Source organism: Cololabis saira, chromosome 16 (genome assembly GCF_033807715.1).
Source record: "Cololabis saira isolate AMF1-May2022 chromosome 16, fColSai1.1, whole genome shotgun sequence".
Taxonomy (NCBI): domain Eukaryota; kingdom Metazoa; phylum Chordata; class Actinopteri; order Beloniformes; family Belonidae; genus Cololabis; species Cololabis saira.
In genome coordinates this window covers 38,134,596-38,162,380 of record NC_084602.1, presented here as the reverse complement: position 1 = coordinate 38,162,380, position 27,785 = coordinate 38,134,596, and the positions used below count along the sequence as shown (strand labels likewise).

General features: G+C 40.3%; 3 protein-coding genes across 5 annotated transcripts in view; 2 read left to right on the top strand and 1 right to left on the bottom strand.

The window, feature by feature from the left end:
* The window catches only part of sash1b (SAM and SH3 domain containing 1b), a 155,425-nt gene extending 153,339 nt beyond the window's left edge, over window positions 1-2,086 (top strand). For 2 of the 3 annotated variants that reach the window (XM_061743927.1, XM_061743928.1), the window contains exon 18: window positions 880-2,083. In XM_061743927.1, the coding sequence (XP_061599911.1) occupies window positions 880-1,205 (326 nt within the window). In that variant the 3' untranslated portion in view covers window positions 1,206-2,083. Of the gene's footprint in view, window positions 1-879 lie in introns of all 3 variants that reach the window. The other variant, XM_061743926.1, reaches the window with a different exon arrangement.
* A 3,690-nt stretch (window positions 2,087-5,776) lies between these two features.
* On the bottom strand, window positions 5,777-13,934 carry ddo (D-aspartate oxidase). The gene is made up of 5 exons (XM_061743656.1): window positions 13,801-13,934; window positions 10,902-11,109; window positions 9,326-9,434; window positions 9,078-9,254; window positions 5,777-6,464 (listed from the first exon to the last, which is right to left on the bottom strand). Exons 2-5 carry the CDS (start codon window positions 11,077-11,079, stop codon window positions 5,906-5,908), a joined length of 1,023 nt encoding a protein of 340 aa, XP_061599640.1. The 5' UTR covers window positions 11,080-11,109; window positions 13,801-13,934; the 3' UTR covers window positions 5,777-5,905.
* Window positions 13,935-16,761: 2,827 nt separating this feature from the next.
* Window positions 16,762-25,099, top strand: zbtb24 (zinc finger and BTB domain containing 24). The gene is made up of 7 exons (XM_061743336.1): window positions 16,762-17,115; window positions 18,053-18,443; window positions 19,343-19,510; window positions 21,550-21,633; window positions 21,710-21,793; window positions 22,577-22,658; window positions 23,576-25,099. The coding sequence occupies exons 1-7, from the start codon at window positions 16,762-16,764 to the stop codon at window positions 24,357-24,359; spliced, it is 1,947 nt and encodes a 648-aa protein (XP_061599320.1). The 3' UTR covers window positions 24,360-25,099.
* The last annotated feature ends 2,686 nt before the right edge of the window (window positions 25,100-27,785 follow it).

Below are 27,785 nucleotides of genomic sequence, written 5' to 3'. Positions count from 1 at the left end.
TATCTAGCATTTATCATATGGGGACAGATAATTTGTGCAGATTACAAATAATATAATATATTACAAATAATAGCAGTGACCAAAACACCTGCAGAAATACTGCAGGAATGACATAGCAGCAGTTAAATGCAGCCTTCTGTAAGCTTTAAATATCCACTGGGCTTACATCAAATACATCAAAACACAACAATAAAAAACACTTTTCTGAACTTATCAATATGACTCTGTCCTTCACAGGATAAGTAACATGGATCACTGCAAAAACTCTAAATCTTAACAAGAATATTTGTCCTATTTCTAGTTAAAATGTATCATTTTAGTAAAAAATGTCATTACACTTAAAACAAGACTCATCACTGGAAAAAACAACAATTTTCACCTGTTTCAAGTAGATTTTCACTTGAAATAAGTAGAAAAATCTGCCAGTGGAATAAGATTTTTTTTCTTGTAATAAGAAGATAAATCTTGTCCCACTGGCAGATTTTCCTACTTATTTCAGTGAAAATTGACTTGAAACAGGTGAAAATTGTCAAATAAGTTATTTTTCTGGTGTTATTTTTCTGGTGATGACTCTAAATGTTGAAATAGCAGTAAAACCACATTCATTGATGAAATGACATAAGGGATGGAAAGGGGGGGATGGCAGTTTTACAGGGGGGATGATTTGGACCGTTTTTATTTCAGGGGGGGATGCCATCCCCCCTCATCCCCCCTCAACTCCAGTACTGTACGTGATGCTCCTGTGACGAGTTCAAGGTCATGTGACGTTTACCGCTGAGACGGACGTGGACGCCGTCTCTGACCCCGTCTCTCTCTTCCTCTCTCTTCCTCCGTCGCTCTGCTCTCCTCTTCCACCCACAATGCACTTGTTTATTGCAGGAAGGGACAAACAGACGGCGTCGGCCGTGAGCAGGTCTTCGTCTGGATTTGAGTCCAGCCACCTCCCGTCCCCCGAGCTCCCGGCCTCCCCCCGGCTCCTCGACCCCCGACTCCTCGCCGCCACTCCGTCGCTCCAGGGTGAAGCTGAGCGTCTCCTCCTCCGGAGTCGGAGCTGCGAGGAGTTGAGAGGAACCTCAGCGCCGAGTCCTCTACCACGGCCACGGCGGCGCTGCTCCTCCCTGGAGACGGAGAGGAAACGCCGCGGCGCTGAAGACTGGAACCTGCCGGCCGGCGACGAGGCCGAGGTTGACCTGAGGTTGACCTGAGGTTGACCTGAGGTTGAACCTGAGGTTGACCTGAAGCCGGAGTCAGACTTCACCTGAGCAGCGAAGGTCGAGCACGCCCGCCGCCGCTGTCGGACGCCGGCGGCGTGATGCCCCGAGGCTTTTCTGAGAGAGTTCTCAAAGACTTACATGAGAGTTAAACCAGAGACGTTCAATAAACTCTACAGCCCACTCCGGTTGTGTTTCCTGTATCTGTGTCACGTGGGTTTCCCCACTGCCCCCTTTAGGAGACTAACAGCAGATCCTGAGTCTATTGAGTCCTATGGGAAAAGTGAACGTGAGCACAGATTATTACCAATTCCTTCGCCCCATAGTAACCTAAGTAAATATGGGGCCCATTTTTCAAAAGCCACAAACCTTCTGAACATTCTGACACCAACATGGCAATTTTTAGACCGACAAATTAGGAGAAAATGAACTTTGTTTGAGACCTGTCTCTGTCTGAGCAACACACTCTCGCCAGATTTGGCTCTCATTGTTTTCCCATCGGATAAAATGAAGTTTAAAACTAAAATAAAACTTGCTTCTTTGCTTAATAATACAGTTATTTTTATTATTTAAGTCTTTTTGGAAGAAAGTTGTACTGTATCTAGTGTTGTATGTTCCAAAACGATGTGGGGAGAGGGGCGGCCACGCCCACTTAGGAGACAGGAAGTGTAAACCATTTCATACCATTGGCAGAAACGGTAATGCGCTATCTTCTGTATAGAGGATCTTTGGACGTACATGAGAGTTAAACCGAAGTGGAAACACGAAACTCCGTGTTTATGTGCCGAAATCCACGTTTACGTTCAAAACATAACGTCTTCAGACTGTGTAAGTACAGGACTTTCTCCGAAAATTAGAATATTGTGATAAAGTTTTTTATTTTCTGTAATGCAATTAAAAAAAAAAAAAAATGTCATACATTCTGGATTCATTACAAATCAACTGAAATATTGCAAGCCTTTTATTATTTTAATATTGCTGATTATGGTTTACAGTTTAAGATTAAGATTCTCAGAATATTCTATTTTTTTTAGATAGGATATTTGAGTTTTCTTAAACTGTAAACCATGATCAGCAATATTAAAATAATAAAAGGCTTGCAATATTTCAGTTGATTTGTAATGAATCCAGAATGTATGACATTTTTGAATGACAGAAAATAAAGGACTTTATCACAATATTCTAATTTCCTGAGACAGTCCTGTATGTAAAAGCTGCAGATCTGCTGCAGGAACCAGGAACTAAACAGTTTCAGTCTCGAGGTTTAAAGCCCCTTCAGGCGGCAAAACCACCTTACAAACAGGTAACAGATTTCTTTTAAGCCTTTTTAATGATCCAGCAATGCCAAATCTGACCACATGAGGGCGCTCAGATGCTGATGTGAACTTTCTCGTGCTGCGCTGCCCCCGTGTGGTCAGAGGTGGCATTTCTGGATTATTAAAAAGGCTTAAAAGAAATCTCTGTTACAGGTTTTGGTAAAATTATGATACATAAAGTTTTAAACAATTTTTTTTAGCAATAACAGCTGGTTAAGGGGGCGGAGTCAGGCTCCCTCTCACACAGTGTAGTGTTGTTTCTGGATCGGGCGTGAAGGAGACGACGTGGAAGAGGTTCAATGTATCCTGATCTGGGTCTGTGATGTCACCAGGGTCGCCACCCGTCCCTTGAAATACGGAATTGTTACATAATTGGGAATTAAAAGTTGCGTTCCGTATTGAACCAATACGAAACACACTTGATTCCATATTTCACAATTGTCCCATGCACGTCTGTCACACACATGAACAACAAACTAACAATAATGAACAAAATAAAGGACAGGATACATTAAAGACAGCAACATGTTGGTTCGCTCTCTGTTATTTATTGATGTCATAATATACAGGTGAAGGTTGGAAAATTTGAATATATTGCAAAATTTAATTCGTTTTTCAGTAAATTCAATTAAAGGTGAAAAAATATATTATTTCCCACTACATGAAAAGTGAGATATTTCAAGCCTTTATTTGTTATAATTTTGATGATTATGGCTCACAGATTATGAAAACCCCAAATAAAAAAAGAAAAAAGAAAATTAGAATGTTTTATGAAATCAAAAAACAATTCAATCATCAAAATTATAACAAATAAAGGCTTAAAATATCTTGCTTTGCATGTAATGAGACTAGTTAATATATGAGTTTCACCTTTTAAGTTGAATATAAATTAACTTTTACGCCATATTCTAATTTTCCGACCTTCACCTGTAGCTTATTCTACATCTGGGCTGATGTGGACAAACATAGAATAGATATTTTTTTGGTGCCTGCGCTGCTGAAATGGGGCGTCCCTTATTTCTATTTCTTAAAGGTGGCGACCTTAGATGTCACGGTGATGTCACAGACCGGTGACAAGGTTTTTGAGATGGTTTTCTCTCCAGAACCTCCTGCAAGACAGCGTTCTTCAGTCCAGGTCCTCAGAGTCTCAGAGTGTTAGGATCCGTCGTCTGAAACAGAAAAACGTCTAAACCTGCAGGATTGTGGGTCCAGATTAAAACCTGCAGGATTGTGGGTCCCGACTAAAACCTGCAGGATTGTGGGTCCCGACTAAAACCTGCAGGACTGTGGGTCCCGACTAAAACCTGCAGGATTGTGGGTCCCGACTAAAACCTGCAGGATTGTGGGTCCCGACTAAAACCTGCAGGACTGTGGGTCCCGACTAAAACCTGCAGGACTGTGGGTCCCGACTAAAACCTGCAGGATTGTGGGTCCCGACTAAAACCTGCAGGATTGTGGGTCCCGAGGACCCGGACTAGAAGAGGTTCCTACCACGGACTGAAAGACGATCACCGGGTCCGTTTTTCCTCAGACGAAAGGCCGGGTGAATGAATGAAATCAATAAAATATTATTCTCTGATTCTTTCATAGTTTTTATGCTTTGAGACTCAAATGAAAAATAGCAAAGATTCTCATGAAGGCCAGGGCCGCTCCACTCTGGGCAGGTTGGCCCCCCGACCCCCCCCCCAGGTGCTGGACCTGTGACTACGTTTCCATGCATCCATAACCCTTTTCTAACCGGAATATTAACAATAACCCGGTTGTGCATGGCCATGTAAACACCAATAACTCCTTTGAATAACCCGAATTTGCTCATATTCAGGTTTTTAAAGCCCCAATATGACCCCTGGGTTACTCCTTTTAAACCTGAATATTGGGTCATGTAAACGCCAAACAGAATATCCCCATCAAACGGAACAGGAATTTGTTTTCTGCACATGCTCTGTTCACAAGGAATCCTGGTCTTTTGAGTCCAGGAAGTTCTTATAAACACGGAGAAACCAAGACCAGGAGGAGACTAATCACTTCATAAATGTAATGAAGGATATGAACATTTCTGCATTTGTAGACGGTAGAAAGTACCGGGATAGAAGATTTACAAGAAGGTGAGAGAAAAGTTGCGCGAAGCAGCATTTGTTTTGAATTTAGATACAGGAAGAAGAAGTGGAAATGACGGTAATTGCGTCATCACGTTCTCCGTGCGTCGCTGGTTTGATCCAGATATCCCAAATGATTAATTACCATGTAAACGGAATATTCTGAATGATTCAGTAACCGGAATATTAACAATAACCCGAATTTTGACTGTATGGAAACGTAGTCAGTGCAACCAGGTTAATTATTAAAGTATTTAATTAATTATTATTTTTCAAATGTTTCCGGTTGAACAACAACTCCACCCAGAATCCTCGTGTGACTGATGGAAACATGAATTTATTTCACAGACACATTTTTCCTTCTAACTTATTTCACTGTTCATTAAGTTAATTATTAAAAACATTAACAAGTTTTGTTTTTATGACATTATTCTGTTAGCAGGAGATTAAGTTCATGGTGTTTCTAGTTTATTTCTTCTTTAAGGGTCTTCGGCCCAGTCCCAATCCCCCCCTAGTCCTACTTTTCTGGAAAAGTTGAAATGTCAAGAAAAAAGTTGAAAAATTTCGAGAAAAAAGTCAAAATGTCGAGATTAATGTTGAACTACAATCACTAGAAAAAAGTCGAAATGTTGAAAAAAAGTTTAAATGTTGAGAAAAAAGTCAAAATTTCAAGAAAAAAGTCAAAATGTCAAGATTAAAAAGGGAATGAAAAAGAAGAAGAAAAGAGAAAAAGAAGAAAAAAGAGAGAAGAAAAAAAGGAAAAAAAAGGTAAAACATTTTTTAAAATAAATAAAGAAAGAAAAAAGTCAAAATGTCGAGAAAAAAGTCGAAATGTTGAAAAAAAGTTGAAATGTTGAGAAAAAAGTCAAAATGACGAGGAAAAAAGTCAAAATGTCGAGATTAATGTTGAAGTACAATCCCGAGAAAAAAGTCGAAATGTTGAAAAAAGTCAAAATGTCGAGAAAAAAGTTGAAATATTGAGAAAAAAGTCAAAATTAGATAAAGATTAAAAAGGAAATGAAAAAGAAGAGAAAAGAAAAAAGAAGAAAGAAAGAAAAAAAAGAAGAAAAAAAGAGAAAAAAATAAGAAAAAAAGAGAAAAAAATAAGAAAAAAGGAAAAAAAAAGAGAAAAAAATAAGAAAAAAAGGTCAAACATTTTTGAAAAAGCTCCAGGAGCCACCAGGGCGACGCTAAAGAGCTACATGCAGCTCTACAGCCGCGGGTTGCCGATCCCTGGGCTAGTGGTAGAAAGTAGGGGGTGTATTGGGATTGGCCCTTAGTCTTACAGTTTGGCCCGCGGGGCCGTCTCCCGGAGCCCGTCCCGGACCAGCGCCAGGGCGTCCAGCGCCGTGCCCCAGGCCAGCGTGACGCCCCAGCCGCCGTGGCCGTAGTTGTGCACCACGGGCACCGGCCGGCCCCCGAGCTGCACCAGCTCCCGCTCCACCCGCGGGTTCCTCCGGCCGGGCCTGAGGCCGACCCACTGGCCCAGGACCCGGGCCCGGCTCAGCGACGGCTCCAGCCGGCCGCAGCGCTCCAGGATGCCGCGGGCGTCGCCCTCGTCCAGCTGCAGCCGCCAGTCTCCGTCCTGCCGCGTCCCGCCCACCGTCACGCTGCTCACGCCCGGGTAGATGTAGGTGCGGCCGTCCCCGTCCCGGATGAAGTGCTTCAGCCAGGGGGCGTGCAGCTGCAGGACCTGGCCCCGGGTCGGCGTCAGCCCCGCGTCGCCCACCAGCGCTCTGGACCCCAGACCCGAGCAGTTCACGATCACGTCGAACCCGGGGGTCAGCTCCTGCAGGCTGCTGACTCTCCTCCGCTCCACCCGGCCGCCCGCTGCACAAAACCTGAAGATGACACAACAGGTTCATTTGAAATTCCACCTTCACCAGGATCTGTTATAGTCCTTTTCCACCAAACCGGTTCCAGGGCTAGTTCTGGTTCTGGTTCTAGGCCAGAGCAGAGTTTGGAACCGGGTGTTCTGTTTCCACTGACAAAGAACTGGCTCCGGTTACAAGGTAGCACCAACTCTTTGCTGGTCTAGAGGAAAGAACTGCTTACGTAAGCGGAGGGTGTGGAGTTATTAAGACCAACGGCAACAGCAAGACTGGGAGACGGAGACATTTTCAAATAAGAATTAATCTGGATGCAGCAAAGCATCATGGGAGGAGGAGGAGACAACCTGTCTTTTATGGCACTTTTCCACTAGCACCTACTCAGCTCGACTCGCCTCGCCTCAGTTTTGCACTTTCCCACTAGTGGTCTGTTTCTACTCTGCCGAGGTTCTAATGGCGCTTTTGCACTAGTCCTTACTCGGCCCGACTCGGCTCCACCCGCCTCTTCCCGTTTTGTCCCCGTTTGTTTTTCCACAGCCAGGTGAGAAGTGGGCGGGTTTGGGTGAAGCTGCTGTGACGTACTCGATTGCGCAACCCCTTTGTTCATGTCGGCGCTGATGAGAAATCAGCTGGAGCCGCGAGCGGCTGAGAGTAAAACAGCCCGTCTACATCCCTTTTTTAATTCTCTCGTCAGCACCAGGTTTATGAACATCTGCACCTCAGAGTTGGATCACCAAACAGACGTTTGTGCTGTATAATAAAATTGCCGCGAGCCGCGAGTCGCCTCGCTCTGACTTCCGCTTCCTGATTCAAACGTCTGACGGCCCCGCCCCCCGACCAATCAGTGGCGCGGAGGGTGATGACGTCAGATCCAGGGCCGACTCAGTCCGGTTAGAACCTCGGCAGAATAGATACAGAAAAAGTATCTGCTTGCCACGGCTCCACCCACCTCGGCCCGTAGTGAAAAGCGCAAGACGGGGCCGTGGCGGGTAGAAGCGCTGAGTAGATACTAGTGGAAAAGGGCCATAAGTCGGCTGTATCTGACATCATCACACTCCAGGCCACCGATTGGTCGGGGGGTTGGAGTCAGACGTCTGAGTCAGGATGTGACATCAGAGAAAGAGACTCTGACGGAGATTCTTGTTCATTTAATTCCACCAGCAACGGCAGCAAAAGTCTGTTTCATGATCCAACTCTGAGGTGCAGATGTTCATAAACCTGGTGCTGAGGAGAGAATTAAAAAGGGATCTAGACGGAGATAAGGAACGACCAGATCTACCAGGAACTCTGTCTCTTCATAGCTGCTCACGGCTCCAGCTGACTTTTAAGCAGCGCAAACTAAAACTAAAAAACTAAAAAGTAGAAAACTAAAAAGTAAAAAGCAGCGCAAACTAAAATAAATTAAAAAGAGTTGCTGCTTGAAGCTTCTTTCACTCTCATTTTTTAACTTGATATCAACCACAAGCCACAGACCCAGCAGCACATCTATCATCTCCTCCAGGTTCTACATCTTTAGTGTTGTTGTCTTTAGTGTTGTTGTCTTCCTTTAGATACACAATCAAATACGTCACAGCAGCTTCTCCAACCTCCTAATTCTCATCTGGGTGTCTAAAAAGAAACGAGGGCGAGACGAGTCGAGTCGCGCTGAGTAGGTGCTAGTGTAAAAGCGCCATTAAAACCTCGGCAGAGTAGTTACAGAAAAAGTATCTACTCGGCACGTTAGACCCTTAGTGGGAAAGTGCAAAACCGAGGCGAGGCGAGCTGAGTGGAGAGTGGAAAAGAAAGTGGAAATACGTTGTTGTTGCTTCAACTTTCACTCAAACGCAGCAACGTAACTGACGTTTGTAGTGACGTAGAGACATGGCTCCTCTTAGGTCCGTGTACTTCGCTGCCATCCGTTTTTTGTTTTGAAATGACAAAATAAAAATAGAGAAATAATCCAAAATAATCCGTTTCCGGTTTTTTGTTTTGATTATAAAAACAGAAAATGGATCGTTATCCATTATCCGTTACCTGCAGAAGCCTGATAACGAGCCATTCATTAGAATCAGGTGTGTTGGAGGAGGGAAACATCTAAAACATGCAGGCCAGTGAGAAACACGGCTTTAAATCATATAAAAATATCATGGGATTACATTTTAGCAGCAGGGATCAGCTGCATAATATCTGGACCTGTGCAATGATTTATCTGGGAACCAGTTCCATGTGAAGTTGCATTTTCAGTAGATGATGAAGATGAAGAAGCAGATGACGAGGCTTGAAAGCTAAAAGAGGGAACAGCAGCAGTGGAAACGAATAGGAAATAGAGAAAAGAGTTTTCCACTCGCTGTTTTAATTCCCAATTTCGATTTTCAAACACATCAATGAAATCGGATAACGGATAATGGATAACGATCCGTTTTCCGTTTTCCGTTTTTTATTATCAAAACAAAAAACGGGAAACAGATTATTTTGGATTATTTCTCTATTTTTATTTTGTCATTTCAAAACAAAAAAACGGATGGCCGCGAAGTACACGGACCCTCTTAGCACCTGAGCTGTGGAAAAGCAAACCGGTTCTCTCTTGTGAACCAGCACCAGCCCTGGAACCGGTTTGGTGGAAAATGGGTTTTAATTGAAACGGACCTCTTCTCCAGCCACGGCAGGTAGCTGGAACATTCACATTTCAGCGTGGTGAACGCCTGGCCAAACTTGTGGTCCGGGAAGCGTCTCAGCTCCCCGTCGGTCATGGTCCGAAACCCGATCACGCAGTCGGACCAGAAGGGCTCCTTCTTCTCCGGAACCTCCCTGAAAATCTGCCAACTGAAACCAGAAAAGCAGTCAGCAAACGCAGCGAGAGCTCTGTGGGAGTGGGCTGCAGGACCAGCGTTTACCCGGAGCTCAGCATGACCCCGGCGTCGGGGGCGTGAGGGGACTGGGCCACGGCCAGCAGGTGATGGAAGCTGTCCTGGAACCAGCGCCGCTGCCGCTCCAGGGGGATGTCTGGGAGAGACGCACCGCCGTCACATCAACATGCCCGAGTGTTTCCCCACATGGATCACTGCAAAAACTCAAAATCTTAACAAGAATATTGGTCTAATTTCCAGTTAAAATGTCAAATTTTTTGTGAAAAAATCTCATTACACTTAAAACAAGAGTCATCACTGGAAAAAACAACAATTTTCACCTGTTTGAAGTAGATTTTACAACGGAGTATTAGACCCAAACTAAGAAAAAAAAGGGAAATAAGAAAATAAAGTCATAATAATATGAGAATAAAGTCGTAATATTACGAGAATAAAGTCGTAATATTAAATATATTATAAATATATAAATATAACTTCACAAGATGCTCAATATTCAACATTTTAACACACTCTTCCTGTTAGAGTTCTCATAAATTAACACTTTATTCTTGTAATATTACGACTTTATTCTCATAAATTACAACTTTATTCTTGTAATGTTACGACTTTATTCTTGTAATATGACGACTTTATTCTCGTAATGTTACGACTTTATTCTCGTAATGTTACGACTTTATTCTCGTAATGTTACGACTTTATTCTCATAATATTACGACTTTATTCTCGTAATATTACGACTTTATTCTATTACGACTTTATTCTCGCAACATTATGACTTTATTCTCGTAATTTTACGACTTTATTCTCACGTTATTATGACTTTATTCTCGTAAATTCTAATTTTTTTTTGTCTTAGTTTGGCCCTAATACTCCGTCGTAAGATTTTCACTTGAAATAAGTAGAAAAATCTGCCAGTGGAACAAGATTTTTTTGCTTGTAATGAGAAGATAAATCTTGTCCCACTGGCAGATTTTTCTACTTATTTCAAGTGAAAATTTACTTTAAACAGGTGAAAATTGTCAAATAACAAGTTATTTTTCTGGTAATGACTCTTTTTTTTTTAGGTGAAATTAGATTTTTTTAATAAAAATGAGACATTTTAACTAGAAATAAGACAAATATTCCTGGTAAGATTTTGAGTTTTCGTATTGTTTTAGCACGCGTGCGACACCCCGAATGCACCCGTGCACTGCAAAAACTCAAAATCTTAACAAGAATATTTGTCTTATTTCTAGTTAAAATGTCTAATTTTTAGTCAAAAAATCTCATTACACTTAAAACAAGACTCATCACTGGAAAAAACAACAATTTTCACCTGTTTCAAGTAGATTTTCACTTAAAATAAGTAGAAAAATCTGCCAGTGGAACAAGATTTTTTTGCTTGTAATAAGAAGATAAATCTTGTCCCACTGGCAGATTTTTCTACTTATTTCAAGTGAAAATTTACTTGAAACAGGTGGAAATTGTCAAATAACAAGTTATTTTTCTGATAATGACTCTTGTTTTAAGTGTAATGAGATTTTTTGACTAATAATGAGACATTTTATCTAGAAATAAGACAAATATTCCTGGTAAGACTTGGAGTTTTTGCAGTGTGCTGTACCTGGAAACTCTGCGGCGAACAGGATCCCGGCGGCGCCGTCGCTGGTGGTGTCCGGGCTGAACTTGTCGGCCACCAGGGTGACGGAGCAGGAGGGCAGGGCCTCGGCGATGCAGACGGCGGTGGAGAGGCCCACCACGCCGGCGCCCACCACCACGACCCGGACCTGGACCGCCGTCATCCCTGCAGGCTGGAGGGAATAAACGCAGCACTGCCGGGACAAGAGAGACCTTTGTTCTTAAAGGTTAATCCATCACTGGCAGCTGGAAGATAACAGTCCAAAGATCTGCCACACAAAGGTGCTGAGGAACAAGCACCTTTCATTACATAACACTTTAAGAAGTGTTGGTAGAAACTGAGACATCAGGTTCAGGTGTGATGCAACATTCTGTTACAATACAACCCTGAAGTTTCAAAACACTCATAAAACATTGTGACTCATCAGAAAAATGGTGATAAAGAACTTTTTAAATACTGGACCAGTTCATGAGCTGTGTTTAAATAAATATTAATTCATAATTGTTTAATGGGGGACAAAAATACTGCAAAATGTAAGCTCTTATTTTAGTGATGATAAGATAAGATTGTCCTTTATTTCTCCCTCAATGGGGATATTCACTTTGTGCAGCAGCAGTACACTCATCACACACAAGGGTAAAAAAAAGTAAAAATATATAATTACTTAGTTTAGTTTAGTATAATAAGTTTTATTTTATTTTAATTTATTTATTTTTTTGTTTTCTTTAGTATAAGAAAAAGGAGGAATCTCTGACCATACTGCTTCCATTTTATATGCCATTTATGACAATACCATGATCATCTTGTTTCCATGAGATTCTTAAAGGGATTGTGACATGAAAAACACATTTTTCTTGATTTTTTGTGTTTTGTTGGGTGTCTTGACATCAATTACACCCAAAAAACAACGAACTTTTAACATTCAGTGTATTGTGTGCTTTCTGGGATTTTCCGCATAACTGTGCAAAAACGGCGCATGTGGTTTGGTGGCGGATCGTTACGTAACGGCCCGCTAAATCACCGCCCCCTCCACCCAGCTCCCTGTCTCCTCTCGTCTCCAGCGCACCATAAAGGCTGATTTATGGTTCCGCGTTACACCGACGCAGAGCCTACGGCGTAGGGTTACGCGGCGACGCGCACCATACGCTGAACCCTACGGCGTAGGCTCTGCGTCGATTTAACGCGGAACCATAAATGAGGCTTAACACGCCTCTTTTGTTCTAATCACCGGAGGAAAACTGCTAAGAAGACCCGCGGCCACTGACTGGACTTAAGATAAGGGGACAGTGCTGCTTGCATGCCTTTATTTTTATGATTGTTTGCTGTGGTTCGCCCTCCTGCTTTTCCGTGCATGCTTCGCCTGTCGCTCCGACGCCGCTGTGAGCGTATGGCTGGAGGAGGAGGAGGTTTGGAGGAGGAGCGGAGCAATGATTGACAGGAAAGGGGGGAAAGGAAGCATTTTTCACGGCGCAAAAAAACACTGTAATAAAAAGCCAGGAAAAAGAGTACTAGAGTGAATATTTTCTTGTTACACTCTTTTAGACACATTTGAGGGATGTTGGCCAAGACTTTTAATAGTGTTAAAAGCATGTTAAAAATGATGTCACAATACCTTTAATAAAAAATTGATAAAAAAAAAAAAAAAAAATATATATATATATATATATATATATATATATATATATATATATATATATATATATATATATATATATATATATATATATATATATATATATATATACACACACAATTACAAAATATATATTCGCTTCGCTGACGCCCCGGTCTGACCTCACCCCTCATTGCAATACATAAATTACCAATTCTAACTCTAATAATTATTCCTGGCATTATCATGATGTATTGTTTCATAGAGTATTATTATATTAAGTTATGAAATCTCATGGGATGTTAAACTATAATATTATTATATTATTATATTATATTATTATATTTTGAATTGTATTTCTTGTTTTTATCCTGTAAGGTGACCTTGGGTGACATGAAAGGCGCCTCTAAATAAAATGAATTATTATTATTATTATTATTATTATTATTATTATTATAGTATGGTGATATCATTTTTTATATGTTATAATATTATAAAAATGATGATGTTATATTAGGATATTACTATATTATTACGCTATATTTATATTATATCGTGCTACACCACTCTATATGATAATTATTTATTTGTTTAACTTATTTAATCTCGAATTAATATTCTTAATTTATGTATCTACTTTCATCATCTTATTTACACGCACGCACGCACGCACACACACACACTTAGATACATATCATTGTAACTGATGTAGTCTTGTCACTGTTTTCACTGTATGGTAATAAAAAATAGGCCTAAACAAATAAATTAAAAAAAACAATTACAAAATATAAACAGAATATACATTGGAATGAAAAATAAAAAGGTGTGCAGTACGGGAAAGAAAGAAAAACAGTCCTAAAAAAGCAGGTAGGATGTGTGTGAGGTAGACAGATATTGCACATGTTATTGTCCATTATTACTACTATAATTTATTAAGTGTAATTTTCTAACTAGGTTTTCTAGTTAAAAATGGAGGAAATAAATAATTTCGCTACAAAGACACTGAAAATCCCAATTATTCTGATGTGAAATGTGATCTTTTATGCATTAAAGACTTATAAAAACCTAATAAATTAGTTATTTAACAGTGAGGGTGGAGTTTTTAGGTGTGAGGAAAACAAACAGGTGTTTATGACCTACTTTTATTACCATGCAGATTAATTCAGTTTTAAAAGCGCCCAGAAAGAGAGGATGAACATAGATATATTGTCAAAGGTATAAAAGACAAGATATATTAGTATTAACTATCTGGAGAACTAAGAGTTATATTACCTTCCAGTGATCAGATTACTCCCGTCCTGCACCTGCATAAGATTTAAAATAAGGTTTTCCGGAAATACAGGAGTTCTTTATAAGACCACTTCCCACACTTTTAGACGATCCTCACGTTTAGACTGAAAACATATACATTATAAAACGTATGCCACCGTTAAAAGCCCGTATCTGACGGGAAAACATGTTGACGTCGATCTACTAACATCCTGCGGGCTTGTGTCCCGCTCAGCAGACTGCAGTTAGTCCATCCAGAGCGTTTGTAGATCTGTTGAGCTCAGATCTCGTGAACAACTTCTCGCGATAAGCAGCTCGCTCCCTGTCCTGCTGTGGATGTACCGAGGAGGTAAGAAAGGTCCTTAAAGCTCACTACTTCAGATCTAACTAGTTTCTGCTACAAAACAAAATCCAGGATGTGCATCGCGTTTTATTGCATATTATTTGTGATATATGTTTCTCCACATCTGTTTCACGCCAGCAGCGGATGCATTGTCTTGTTTAAAGCAATTAGCTGCCAAGCTAATACTGCATGTTTTTACTTGCAAGACCTTTTGTGCAGAAAAACCCAACAAAAGCCAGAAAACTGTGTATCAATGACCCAAACTGTGCAGAAATACGCACATAATTATACATTTGGGACCATATAAAGCATGCACATGACTTAAAAGTAGCTTTTTGTTCATGCTAAACACTGAGCTTGTGTTTGAACTGTTAGGACTGAACAAAACAAGCACATAATATCTCTTATTAAAGTTTTCATTTTGTCATTTTTCGTCTCTTTGTATCCAAACATAGTTAAAATTATCTCAAATGTCTCATAAAATGCAATAAATGTGTCATTTCCATTATGAAACCTTTGATTTCATGCATTGATCATTGATTCCTCAGCAATTGATCATTATAACTTGATCAGTCCTGAAAGTCAATTAGTCCCTCAAGTTTATCAAAAAGGGTAAATCTATTATATATATAAACACTTCCAGGCCAAATAGGAGAATAATAAATGCATAAAAACATTGGAAAAGCCTGTCAAAAAGACATAATTTAGTTGAGAAAAACATTAAACTTTGTCTCAAAAGCGTGTAATTATTATTCTACATCCATATAAATAAACGAGAGACTGCTGAAACTACTAGACTTACAGGACTGTCTCAGAAAATTAGAATATTGTGATTTTCTGTAATGCAATTACAAAAACAAAAATGTCATACATTCTGGATTCATTACAAATCAACTGAAATATTGCAAGCCTTTTATTATTTTAATATTGCTGATCATGGTTTACAGCTTAAGAAAACTCAAATATCCTATCTCAAAAAATTAAAATATTCTGGGAATCTTAATCTTAAACTGTAAACCATAATCAGCAATATTAAAATAATAAAAGGCTTGCAATATTTCAGTTGATTTGTAATGAATCCAGAATGTGTGACATTTTTACAGTCCTGTAAATAAACGAGAGACTGCTGAAACTACTAAACTTAGATCCAGAGCTGTAGAACACGTTAACAGCTGGAGACGTGATGATGATCATCATCTTCTAGGAAGAAATGTGGTTAAAAAAAACAATACTTGAAAGTCATAATCAGAGATTACTTCATCAACTTTAGCCTATTTTTTATATCTGAGCTTTAGATTTTGAGCTAATAGAAATTATTCTTATTTGGAAGATATTATGGTTACTGCGGCCAGCTTTGGGAGGGTTCAGTGGTCGTAAAAGGGCAAAAATACTTTATTTTTCTGGAGAGAATAATGACTGAACTCTGGACCGATGCTGAGAGGTCATGTGATCTGATAAGTCCTGATTTTGAGCATCAGGGAAACGACGACGGCAGATGAAGAAGTGATGCCCCCACTCTGGTGGCAGGAACGTGATTCGGTCGGTACGTGGGGTTGATTCGGTCGGCACGGTTTTAACGCCAGATTAGAATCAGAATCAGAATTGAAATTTTTGCCAGGTTTGTCAGCAAACATGAGGAATTTGTTTTCGGTTCACTTGGCTCTCTTAGGTGAAACAAAAGATAAATAAAATTAAAGCTGCAAGCAGCGATGAACGGGCCCTCGCGCTTGCAATTTTCACCAATAAAGGTCAAAGGCTCAAAACTAAGTCCGATGACACCACCACGACTCTTTATGTCAAACCATTCAAAAGTTACTGCAGAAAATAGGAACTATCAAATATCGACCAATCAGCTACTAGTATCACTTCCTGTTTAACGTTGAAGTTTTGACGCAGCACCACGGCCACGCCATTTCACGAAAACTCACGATTTTCATAACTTCTTATCGTTAACGTCTTTTGTGTCTTCTGAGCGAGTTTTATGTCGAACGGACGATCCTGCTAGGAGGAGTTCGTTAAAGTACGACACGTGAAAATGGCATAAATTGCGCCAAAATTACACGATTAATTCAAAATGGCTGACTTCCTGTTCGGTTTGGGCCATGGCGCCAAGAGACTTTTCTTTAAGTTGCGACATGATACAGGTGTGTACCGATTTTCGTGCATGTACGTCAAACCGTATTATGGGGCTCGAGGCACAAAGTTTTCTAGGGGGCGCTGGTGAGCCGTTAGGCCACGCCCGTTTTTGACACCATTAGAAAACGTAATTTTTCGCCACATGGGACGTGCGTGCCAAGTTTCACAACTTTTCGAGTAAGTTATGCGCCTCAAAAACGCAATTGTTTTCGGATAAAATAATAATAATAATCTTTCCGATTTCAATAGGGCTTTGCACAAGCCTTGCTGGTGCTCGGTCCCTAATAAAGATCAATCCATCTAAAAGCCCAGTTCAGCAGCAGACGTCAGTAAATGATAATTAAAGGAGGTTAATGTTCCTTTACTGAACCAGAGAGTAAATGTTGAGGTTGAGAGAAACAAATCAAACACTGGTCCTGTTTTATGTGCAGTAATCTTGTTGTTTCCTTGACTTCAGTAACAGATCTGTTCTTCCTTTTAGGGCGATGTCTCAGGAAGAAAAGGCTACAGCTTCCTCCCTGGTGGAGTTTCACTCCGACTCCCACCAGCTGAGCGTCCTGAGCGGGTTGGACCACCTGAGGAAGCGGGAGCTGCTGTGCGACGTCACCCTGGTGGTGCAGGATGTTTCCTTCAAGGCCCACAAGGCCCTGCTGGCGGCCAGCAGCCCGTACTTCTCCTCCATGTTCACGGCCGAGGGCCGGATCCTCCAGTCCACCTGCCGCCTGGACGGCGTGGCGGCCCAGACGTTCGCCGCCGTGCTGGAGTTCATCTACAGCGCCCGGGTGTCGGTGCAGGAGGACGCCGCCGAGCAGCTGCTGGCCGCCGCTCGCCTCATGGAGGTCTGTTTCTTTTTTATTTATTTACTGTATTTTCTGGACTATAAGCCGCTACTTTTTTCATAGGTTTTGAACCGTGCAGCTTATACAAAGGTGCAGCTTTTCTGTGGATTTTTTTCCACCACTCGGGGCGCTCTAACCAGAATTAGAATCAAAACTAAGACAAAATAAATGCAAAGAAGAATACGCTACTTCTTCTTTAGCAGATAGAAGTAGAAGCAGATTTCAAACAGATAAATACAGGACTGTCTCAGAAAATCTAACAATTGTAGCTACGCCTGTTAAGAAATTTGCTCCGAAAATTTTGGGATTTTCTGCCTGCCGGCTCAGGAGCTGATTTATGGTTCCGCGTTAAATCGACGCAGAGCCTACGGCATAGGGTACTGCGTAGGTTTTGGCGTAGGTTTTGGCGTAGCCTACGGCGCGCGTCGCCGCGTAACTTACACCGTAGGCTCTGCGTTGGTGAAACACGGAACCATAAATCAGCCTTTATTCTGGCGAGGTTTGAAAGACTTCGCAACAACGAGCAAGCGAGTGATTATGTACATTCACTGAGTGAATATTATGAAAGTAAAATATATATTTCTCGCTAGAAATGTAATCAAAACGCATTTTTATGCAGAAACTAACTCAAAATATTGATTTTATTCACAAAAAAAAAAAGAAATGTCGGCCATGTTTTTTTGTTTGATTCAGTCTGCAAATGATGACGTAAAGCATTCTGGGAAATTTTTCTGGCCCTCGGTCGGCGAGTCAGCATCTGAAATCCCTCATACACACTACCCCTACATGCTAAGAGGAATTGTGAACCACTACCCTCACGGGAACGCGCAAAATTTAGGGGTAGGGCTGAAAAGTAGGACTGGGGGTTGTATTGGGACTGGCCCCAAGTAAGTAGCAACATGCTGTTTCAGTAGAATGATTTGCTCTAAATCCAAAGGTCAGGGAACTGGTCAAGGTGCTCACGGCCTCTACGGAGGACGTGAAGCCGGCCGAGGCTCCGGCGGTGGTTCTGCTGAAACGAAGACGAGGCCGACCGAAGAAGGACGCTCGCCCCGGGACCTCGGGGGAACCGCAGGCCGGGGACGCCAGAGAAACGGGGCCAGCGGATCACGACCCGGGAGACGACCCGAGGCGGCACAGCAAACGCAAAATCAGGCCGCCGGTGAAATACAAGAGCTACAAGGTCGGCGGCGACGCCGCGGGAAGCAAAGAGCCCGGGAAGAAGGGCTGCAAGAGGAAGTACCCGAACACGGAGGCTCGATGCCAGGACTGTGGGAAGGTCTTCAAACACCACCTGTTCCTCAAGATTCACCAACGCACTCACACCGGTAATTACGGAATTATTAGGGCCAGGCAGGAGAAACATAAAAATATTTTAGAGGAGGGAGATTTTTTTTTTTCATTATGCACTTTGAGAAAAAAAGTGGAAATGTCGAGAAAAAGTCAAAATTTTGTGAATAAAGTTGAAATGTTTATGAAAAAAGCCGAAATGTCGAATAATGTTGAAGTACAATTTCGAGAAAAACGTCAAAATGTCGAGAAAAAAGTCAAAATTTCGTGAATAAAGTTGAAATATTGAGAAAAAAGTTGAAATGTTGAGAATAATGTTGAAGTACAATTTCGAGAAAAAAGTCGAAATGTTGAGAAAAAAGTCGAAATGTCGAGGAAAAAAGTCGAAATGTCGAGAATGTTGAAGTACAATTTTGAGAAAAAAGTTGAAATGTCGAGAAAAAGTAAAAATGTTGTGAATAAAGTTGAAATGTTTATGAAAAAAGTCGATATGTCGAATAATGTTGAAGTACAATTTCGCGAAAAAAGTCCAAATGTCGAGAAAAAAGTCCAAATTTCGTGAAAAAAGTTGAAATGTCGAGAAAAAAAGTCAAAATTTCATGAATAAAGTTGAAATGTCGAGAGAAAAGTTGAAATGTCGAGAATAATGTTGAAGTACAATTTCGAGAAAAATGTCAAAAAAGTGTTTTTTTTCTTGAAATTGTACTTCAACATTATTCTCGACATTTCAACTTTTCTCTCGACATTTCGACTTTTTTTTGACATTTCGACTTTGCAGTGCACAATAAAGTGCACAATAAAAAAAAATCTTCCACCCTCAAATATTTTTTCTCCTGCATGGCCCTAATACTCTTCCGTAGGTAATTAAGGCATCTTTAAAAGCTTAATTTCACAAAAAGGCCGAACACCTCGCTGACTCTGTCCCCCCTCCCCCCAGGAGAGAAACCCTTCCACTGCCTGGTTTGTGGGAAGAGTTTTACCCAGAAACACACGCTGCTGGCCCACCAGCGCATCCACACCGGAGAGAAGCCGTTCATCTGCAGCGTCTGCTCCAAAGCCCTGTCCACCAAACACTCGCTGCAGGAGCACATGAACCTCCACGAGGGTGAGTTCAACAGTAGCAGCCCCTTTTCCATTTGACCGTAATGGATCTAATACTAAGCAGACGAACAACTTATAACTTTTTTACAAAGTCTCATTATTTGTTGAACAAAAATGAAGCCAAAAAGGAAATAAATCCATTGGGGGACCTTACCAGGAGTAATTCCCCCCATAATGTCCCCACAAGATTTAAGATTTAAGATTTAAGAGGGTAAAATTCAGCCATTTGGTGTGAATCATCAGCCCTTGATGAAGTGATCATCAAGTGGTGCGTTAATCTCTGTAAAAGCAGACATTTTGACAGTTTTCTCTTCTGGAGTTTTCAGGCGTTTTAACATTGAATTGAAATTTTATTTCGAACATGAAACGGTAGTGAAAACAAAACAATAATAATAATCAATAATAAATAAATGTAAATATGAAAAAAAGACAAATATAAATAAAAACATGCATCCATCATAATTAACATGGTCGAAAAGGAGTAGGAAGAAGTAAAAACGTATTAAATCCTACCCTCTTTCATTATAATCAAAATTAATTTAATTTCTATACAAATAACAAAATATATATATATATCTATACATATATACACACACATACATACATACATATATACAGTATATATACACATACACATGCACTTTTTGGATGACATACATATATATATATATATGTGTGTATGTGTGTATATATATATATACACACATACACACATACACATATATGTATGTATATATATATATATATATATATATATATATATATATATATATATATATATACATATACACACGTGTGTGTATATATATATATACACAATGTTATATATCAATAATAACACATCCTCATACCTTTTATAAATATACCCATTTATAAATTAATATATCAGTATCAAAAATATACAAAAAAGAAAAGAAAAACAAACAATCAACTCACAACCCCAAAAGCAACCAAAACCTCCTATAAACAAAAATAATTTGTTAACATTTGTCATTTGTTAACTGGTTGATGCTTCAGATCCACTCGGTCTGTTCCATAGCCATATATATATATATATATATATATATATATATATATATATATATATATATATATATTACTCCATTATTTGTGATGAAGAATCTTTTCATTGTAGGTAGATATTGCTGAATCTTGAAATGTGATGTTTCCCTTAAATCATACCCTCCCTCTCTTTCATGAAACAGTTTCTGTAAGTGATTTGGTAATAAATTGTGGATTTGTATAGAAAACAAAATACTAGTACTCAGGCCAGCTGACAGTCCTGCCGGGGCCCCGGACAAAATAATTTAAGATGGGCCCCCCTGCACACGGATCTCTCCTTCTCCTCTTCTTCTCCTCTCCCTCTGCTCTTCAGGTTTTTATACAAGCTAATGGACGTTAACATTAGAGCTAGTTAGGTTAAGTTACAAGGTTGGTAAACGTTGTAACTGTTTCTTACCTTGCTCTACGCTGACTTTATTAATTCCAGCTTCACCGTCACCACCTTTTTAAAATATTTGTGTAGAGAATCTCTGAGGCCTCTATTTCCTTCTTCTCTTCTTCTCTTCTCTCTTCTTTTCTGAGCACCGGACTTGTGCTGACCAGACATTTTGACCATTCTAATGGTTGAATTAAATGATAACGTCAAATTTTGATCAGCGGCCAAACCATTTTTGTGTTGGGGGTTCTTGACCACAAGGACAATTAGGAAGAAAACAAATAACAAGCTTTTATGTAACTCAAATACTACATATTCTTTCCACAAATAGGCATATTTTGAAACATTTTAAAAAATGATTCCATAATTTAATGAGAAATAAATAAATAAAAAAAAAAATCAGTTCTGGGCCCCCCCCTACCCTGGGCCCGGGACAACAGACCCGTTTGTCCCCCCCCTATCGGTGGGCGTGCTAGTACCCCTTTTCCACCAAACCGACTCCAGTCATCCATGATGACCTTTACTCCTGAAACACAAATGTCCCACCGGAGCCTGAATGCATCATCTCGTTCTCTTCTGTAATTCAGCTTTTCTTACGTTTCCAGGGGAGAAATCTTACGACTGTGATAAATGCGGAAAGACATTTTCTCAGAAGAAACAGCTTAAAAGTCACTACAGAGTTCATACAGGTGAGAAGCATTAGTACGGTTTAGTGTCTAAAAGGATGAAATAGTGTGTCTGTAATCAGTTTTTCTCCACTTGAAGGTAAATCGTTGCCAGAATGCGATCTGTGCCATCACAAGTTCATGGATGCAGCTCAGCTGAAGAAGCACCTGAGGACTCACACAGGTAAACCCGGCAGGTTTCATGTGACGGTTGTATGTATGTATATATATATATATATATATATATATATATATATTAGGGCTGCACGATTCTGGACAAAATGAGAATCACGATTTTTTTGCTTAGAATTGAGATCACGATTCTCTCACGATTTTTTTCCAATATAAAATTTATTGCACTTATTACTTTAACTTTGCAACAGCTGAACAAAAATATAATAACAATAAACATCTCTTGTCTTCTTTACACAAACCTTTGAATAATTTAAACAATAATAACAATTTTGAACAATATTTGTTCCTCCCTGAGTTGAACACCCTTTCAGAAAGGGGACTTGTAACAGATCCTGTAGTTCTGAGGCAACAAATTATTCCTCTGGCTGCTTTTTGCTGTAACAGCTGACATTGAACATAAAAACAATAAACATCTCTCTTGTCTTTAAATAATTTTAACAATAACAATTTTAACAATATTTATGTGCAATATGTGTCAGGTGATGAGAAAGGTAGATGTTTCTCCAAATGTAATCCACAATCATTAACAAAATATAACAAACATGACAACATGATAGTTAACCATGACAGGACTACAACAACCTAGAACATAGGCCTAGTCCTTTTTTTATGCAGCCATCTTTAAAAAAAAAAAATTTTTTTTTTTTTTTTAAATCGTCGTCATTTGGAAATGAGATTGCGTTCAAGCATGAATCGAGATCGCGATTTTTTAACGATTAATCGTGCAGCCCTAATATATATATACCTGAACAACGTGTGAAAATGTCCCCAGGTGAGAAGCCGTTCACCTGTGAGATCTGTGGGAAATGTTTCACGGCCAAGAGCACGCTGCAGACACACATCAGGATCCACAGGTGAGTCTGTCTGTCTGTCTGTCTATACAGGACTGTCTCAGAGAATTAGAATATTGTGATAAAGTTCTTTATTTTCTGTAATGCAATTAAAAAAAACAAAAATGTCATACATTCTGGATTCATTACAAATCAACTGAAATATTGCAAGCCTTTTATTATTTTAATATTGGTGATTATGGTTTACAGCTTAAGATTAAGATTCCCAGAATATTCAAATTTTTTGAGATAGGATATTTGAGTTTTCTTAAGCTGTAAGCCATGATCAGCAATATTAAAATAATAAAAGGCTTGCAATATTTCAGTTGATTTGTAATGAATCCAGAATGGATGTAATTGCCTTACAGAAAATCACAATATTCTAATTTTCTGAGACAGTCCTGTGTGTGTGTGTGTGTGTGTGTGTGTGTGTGTGTGTGTGTGTGTGTGTGTGTGTGTGTGTGTGTGTGTGTGTGTGTGTGTGTGTGTGTGTGTGTGTGTGTGTATATATAATCAGATGATTCTGATTCTGATATATGTATGTGTGTGTATGTATATATATGTGTTTATATAAAAATATAAAGTATATATGTATATATATATATATATATATATATATATATACATATAAGAACTGAAAATATGAATATTCTAATTGATATTTGTTTTATTGTTTTACAGATTGATACAGGGGATACAAATCCCAATAATCCGTAACTGAGATCAGTCAGTAACATTTACTGAATTATTCTTCATTCTGAGTAGCTGCTGCTGCACGTAGAGATTAATTATTGATAATTGTTACCTGCTTTAGCCAAAAATGATACTATTATTATTAAAAGTGATACAGAGATCAAGATAAACCGAAGGGAAGTGGTCTGAGCTCAGACCTCAGAGTCCTCCAAGATCCAGACTAAACCTCTGCACCGTTTCTTCCCCAGGGGAGAGAAACCGTTCGACTGCCCGCTCTGCGGGAAACTGTTCTCGGACCCGAGCGCCCGGCGCCGCCACATCGCCTCCCACTCGGGGAAGAAGCCGTTCATCTGCTCGTCCTGCAGCCTGTCCTTCACCCGGCTGGACAACCTGAAGACCCACGCCAAGACCCACAGCAAGGAGCGGGCCGGCCCGCCGGACGGGGCCGGGGCCGGGGCCGGGGCCGGGGCCGGGGCCGGCTCCTTGGCCGGGGCCCCGGGCCCGCCGGGGTACCAGCCCGGCCTCGGCCCCGAGCAGATCCAGCTGGTGGTGACGCAGGGGGACATCGCCTTCGTACCGGGCCAGGACCAGGACATGATCGTCCCCGCCCAGCCCTCGGGACAGAACGTGGCTCTGGTCTCCCAGGGCGACGCCCTGCCCCCGGCCCCGGCCATGCAGCCCCTCGGCATGCTGGGTAACCAGCCGGAGCAGCCGGAGCAGATGCACATCATCACGCTGAGCAAGGAGGCCATGGAGCAGCTGCAGGGCCCCCCGGGGCCCCCGCCCCCCCCCCAGCGCCCCCTCCAGCAGCTGCAGGTGCTGCCGCCGCCCCTGCAGCCGCCGGCCGGCGCCCGGGAGACCCCGCGGGAGCCGCACGGCCAGGCCATCCACGTCAGCAGCCAGGCCGGCCAGCCCATCTCCATCAGCCAGACCAGCCAGCAGATCTCCGGACACCACATCCAGGGCCAGACCTTCCAGATCCAGGCCGGGACCGTGTCCTACCTGTACACCACGGGGCTGCAGGACGGCTGAGCTCCGGCCGCTCGGGGACAAACCGCTGCTGCTCGCTCACAAACGCTGGAAAACCACAATCAGAGCAGCTCACTTTAAAGAAATGGTTCTTTTTACATTTTCTGTTAACTGTCTTTATCATGTTTCTGTTGGATGTTCTGGAACATACGGAAGAGCATCAGGGCCAGGCAGGAGAAAAATAATGATAATATTTTAGAGGAAGATTTTTTTTCATTGTGCACTTCTAGGAAAATGTTGAAATGTCGAAAAAATAGTCGAAATGTCGAGATTAATGTTGAAGCACAATTTCGAGACAAAAGTCGAAATGTCGGGAAAAAAGTCGAAATGTTGAGAAAAAAGTTGAAATGTCGAGAAAAAATACGAAAATGTTGAATATGTTGAAGTACAATTTTGAGAAAAAAGTCGAAATGTCGAGAAAAAAGTCGAAATGTTGAGAAAAAAGTCGGAATGTCGAGAAAAAAGTCGGAATGTTGAGAAAAAAGTACAATTTCGAGAAAAAAGTCGAAATTTTGAGAAAAAAATCGAAATGTCGAGAATAATGTTGAAGTACAATTTCGAGAAAAAAGTCGAAATGTTGAGAAAAAATACGAAAATGTTGAATATGTTGAAGTACAATTTGGAGAAAAAAGTCGAAATTTGGAGAAAAAAGTCGGAATGTCGAGAATAATGTTGAAGTACAATTTCGAGAAAAAAGTCGAAATGTTGAGAAAAAAGTCGAAATGTCGAGAAAAAAGTCGAAATGTCGAGAAAAAAGTCGGAATGTTGAGAAAAAAGACGAAATGTCGAGAAAAAAGTCGAAATGTATTTCAACTTTATTCTTGAAATTGTATTTCAACATTATTCTCAACATTTCGACTTTTTTCTAGAAGTGCACAATAAAAAAAAAAATCTTCCCCTCTCAAAAATGTTTTCTCCTGCCTGGCCCTGATACTCTTCCGTACCCGGCAGACGGCCACGATGTCGGGTTTATCCAGAGTTACACGATCTACGAGGCTAACGGGACCGGTCATGTGATGTGCTGCCCCCGTGTGGTCAGGGCTGGTACTGCAGCAGCACCGAGGACCTTCAGGTTTAAACCCGTCTTCCTGCAGGCTTTTCCTCAGGACTTCTGGACCTGATCTCTCTACCTCTCTACTCCCAAACAACCCAGGATATTCCAGGAAACCCTCAAACACTTATTTTGAATAATTTATCCACAATTAATGCTTCACTGTGTCAAAAACTAATCTTGCTTGCTGGCCTAACATCAGCAAAAAAGATAATTGCAGTAAGATGGAAACCACCACACACGCTTAACATCTCCCATTGGTGTTTGACTTTTCTTGATTTTATCTATCTGAAATATCTACAACTTGAATGCAAAAAAACAAAATATTTTATTTTGGTTTATGGCAGCAGATCAAATTAAAGCCAAACTTGAAAGATGTATTTAAAATTGATATGGACGACCTTGTTGCAGCTAATCCTTGTCCAGTTTTTGATATTATTATGTTTTGCCTTTGTTTTATTTTGTCCTTTTTTTTGTTTGTTTTTTATTGTTGTATTATCTTTTTTTTTCTCTTTTCCTTATTATTAATTATTAATTGTTTTCATCGAATGCTTAGGTACAAGGGGTGGGTTTGGAAGAGGGTGAAAATATGTGTATAATGTTTGTTTGACATCATTGTGGATGCCACCGTTTATACAGAACTGTCTCAGAAAATTAGAATATTGTGATAAAGTTCTTTATTTTCTGTAATGCAATTAAAAAAACAAAAATGTCATACATTCTGGATTCATTACAAATCAACTGAAATATTGCAAGCCTTTTATTATTTTAATATTGCTGATTATGGCTTACAGTTTAAGATTAAGATTCCCAGAATATTATAATTTTTTGAGATAGGATATTTGAGTTTTCTTAAGCTGTAAACCACGATCAGCAATATTAAAATAATAAAAGGCTTGCAATACTTCAGTGATTTGTAATGAATCCAGAATGTATGACATTTTTGTTTTTGTAATTGCCTTACAGAAAATCACAATATTCTAATTTTCTGAGACAGTCCTGTAATATATTAAAAAAAAAAAGAAATATAAATAAAAACATTTGATCACAAAAAAACAAACTTGGACCTGAAAGATCCTCCTACCTCTCTACTCCCAAACAACTCAAAGTTGGCTCCTCGTTGTAAATGATCCGTGCGACGAGAACCTTTCTGAGGTCAGGGGTCAGTTTCAGATCCCAGGTAGATGCTGATGGTGGAGAAGCAGCAGGAGAGGCTACAGAACCGGGCCGACTCTCTGCCGTGGGATTCTCCGTGTCCTGCCCCGTCCCGCTCTCCGGTATCTTGGCTCGGCGGTGAAGTCCTGCAGGGCCAGCGGTGAAGTCCTGCAGGCCCGGCGGGTTGTGGGGCGGCCAGACCGCAGGGTCGACAGCTGGTGCTGCCGATGCAGCCGTGAAGACCCGGGACGGAAATAGATCCGGACCGATCCTCGCTGCCAAGCACAAATGCAGTTACCTCATCGGTAATAGAAGTTAAAACCTTTCACTGTGTCGTGACTTTATTTCCTAAACCAGAGGTTTTCAACTGGTTTTGTCCCAGTCCCACCATTATATCCTAGAAGCAACTCGGGGACCAACTGCTTTTGGGGATGTTTGTTTTATTTTGCATCTTGCTTTTAAATAAGAGTATGGGCCTATATAGGCTATTTATTTGCATCAGTGTCTATTTTTATTTGCACCTTTACTATTAAAAAAAAAACAAAACAAAAAACAGTCAATGAAAAATGAACAATAGGAAGCCAAGAGGGCTTATAATATTACAAAGTTCACCCTCCCTCATTTGACATAATTTGGATGGGTAAATTATTCACAAAAATTAATAGTAAATGTAAAATAAATTGAGTCTAAATTTTTTTCAAATTATTGTTTTCCATTTACAATTTCACAGACCACCTGCAATACCACCGCGGACCACCAGAGGACCGCGGACCACCGGTTTGAATTTTAAAATAATTTTAATTTGAGGAAAAATTATTTTCTAGGTTTTTTTTAACCATGTGACCTCAACATTTCAAATTTATGCTGAATCATAGGAATCAAATATAAACTAACTTCTTTGTTTTGCATTTGAATACTTTTCATATTTTATAATAATTTTCACAGTTAAAATAAGTGCAGTGTCAGTATTTGACATGGTTTAACGTATATTACTAGAGCGACTGGACTACTTTGTGTCAATAGGTAATTACATGTGGATTTCCCCAAGGTTCCAGATCCTAGGACCCCTCCTATCTAACATCTATATGCTTCTGCAAGCTCAGATAATAATAAACAAGATAAGTTACCATACCTACGCAGATGACACACAACTTTACATTACAGTGTCACTAGGAGACTTTTTTGTGCATTTTTGTGAACCTCATTTGAGCTTCTGTTCGTTT

Bases quoted from the DNA above. Each gene is read 5' to 3' on its own strand.
- ddo (XM_061743656.1), bottom strand. From the start codon at position 11,079: ATGACGGCGGTCCAGGTCCGGGTCGTGGTGGTGGGCGCCGGCGTGGTG. The intron at 9,435-10,901 runs GTACAGCACACT...CGTCTCTCCCAG, and splicing joins GTTCGCCGCAGAGTTTCCAG to ACATCCCCCTGGAGCGGCAG. The intron at 6,465-9,077 runs GTCCGTTTCAAT...TGTCATCTTCAG, and splicing joins CTGCCGTGGCTGGAGAAGAG to GTTTTGTGCAGCGGGCGGCC.
- zbtb24 (XM_061743336.1), top strand. From the start codon at position 16,762: ATGTCTCAGGAAGAAAAGGCTACAGCTTCCTCCCTGGTGGAGTTTCAC. The intron at 21,634-21,709 runs GTGAGAAGCATT...CTCCACTTGAAG, and splicing joins TCACTACAGAGTTCATACAG to GTAAATCGTTGCCAGAATGC. The intron at 22,659-23,575 runs GTGAGTCTGTCT...TTTCTTCCCCAG, and splicing joins ACACACATCAGGATCCACAG to GGGAGAGAAACCGTTCGACT.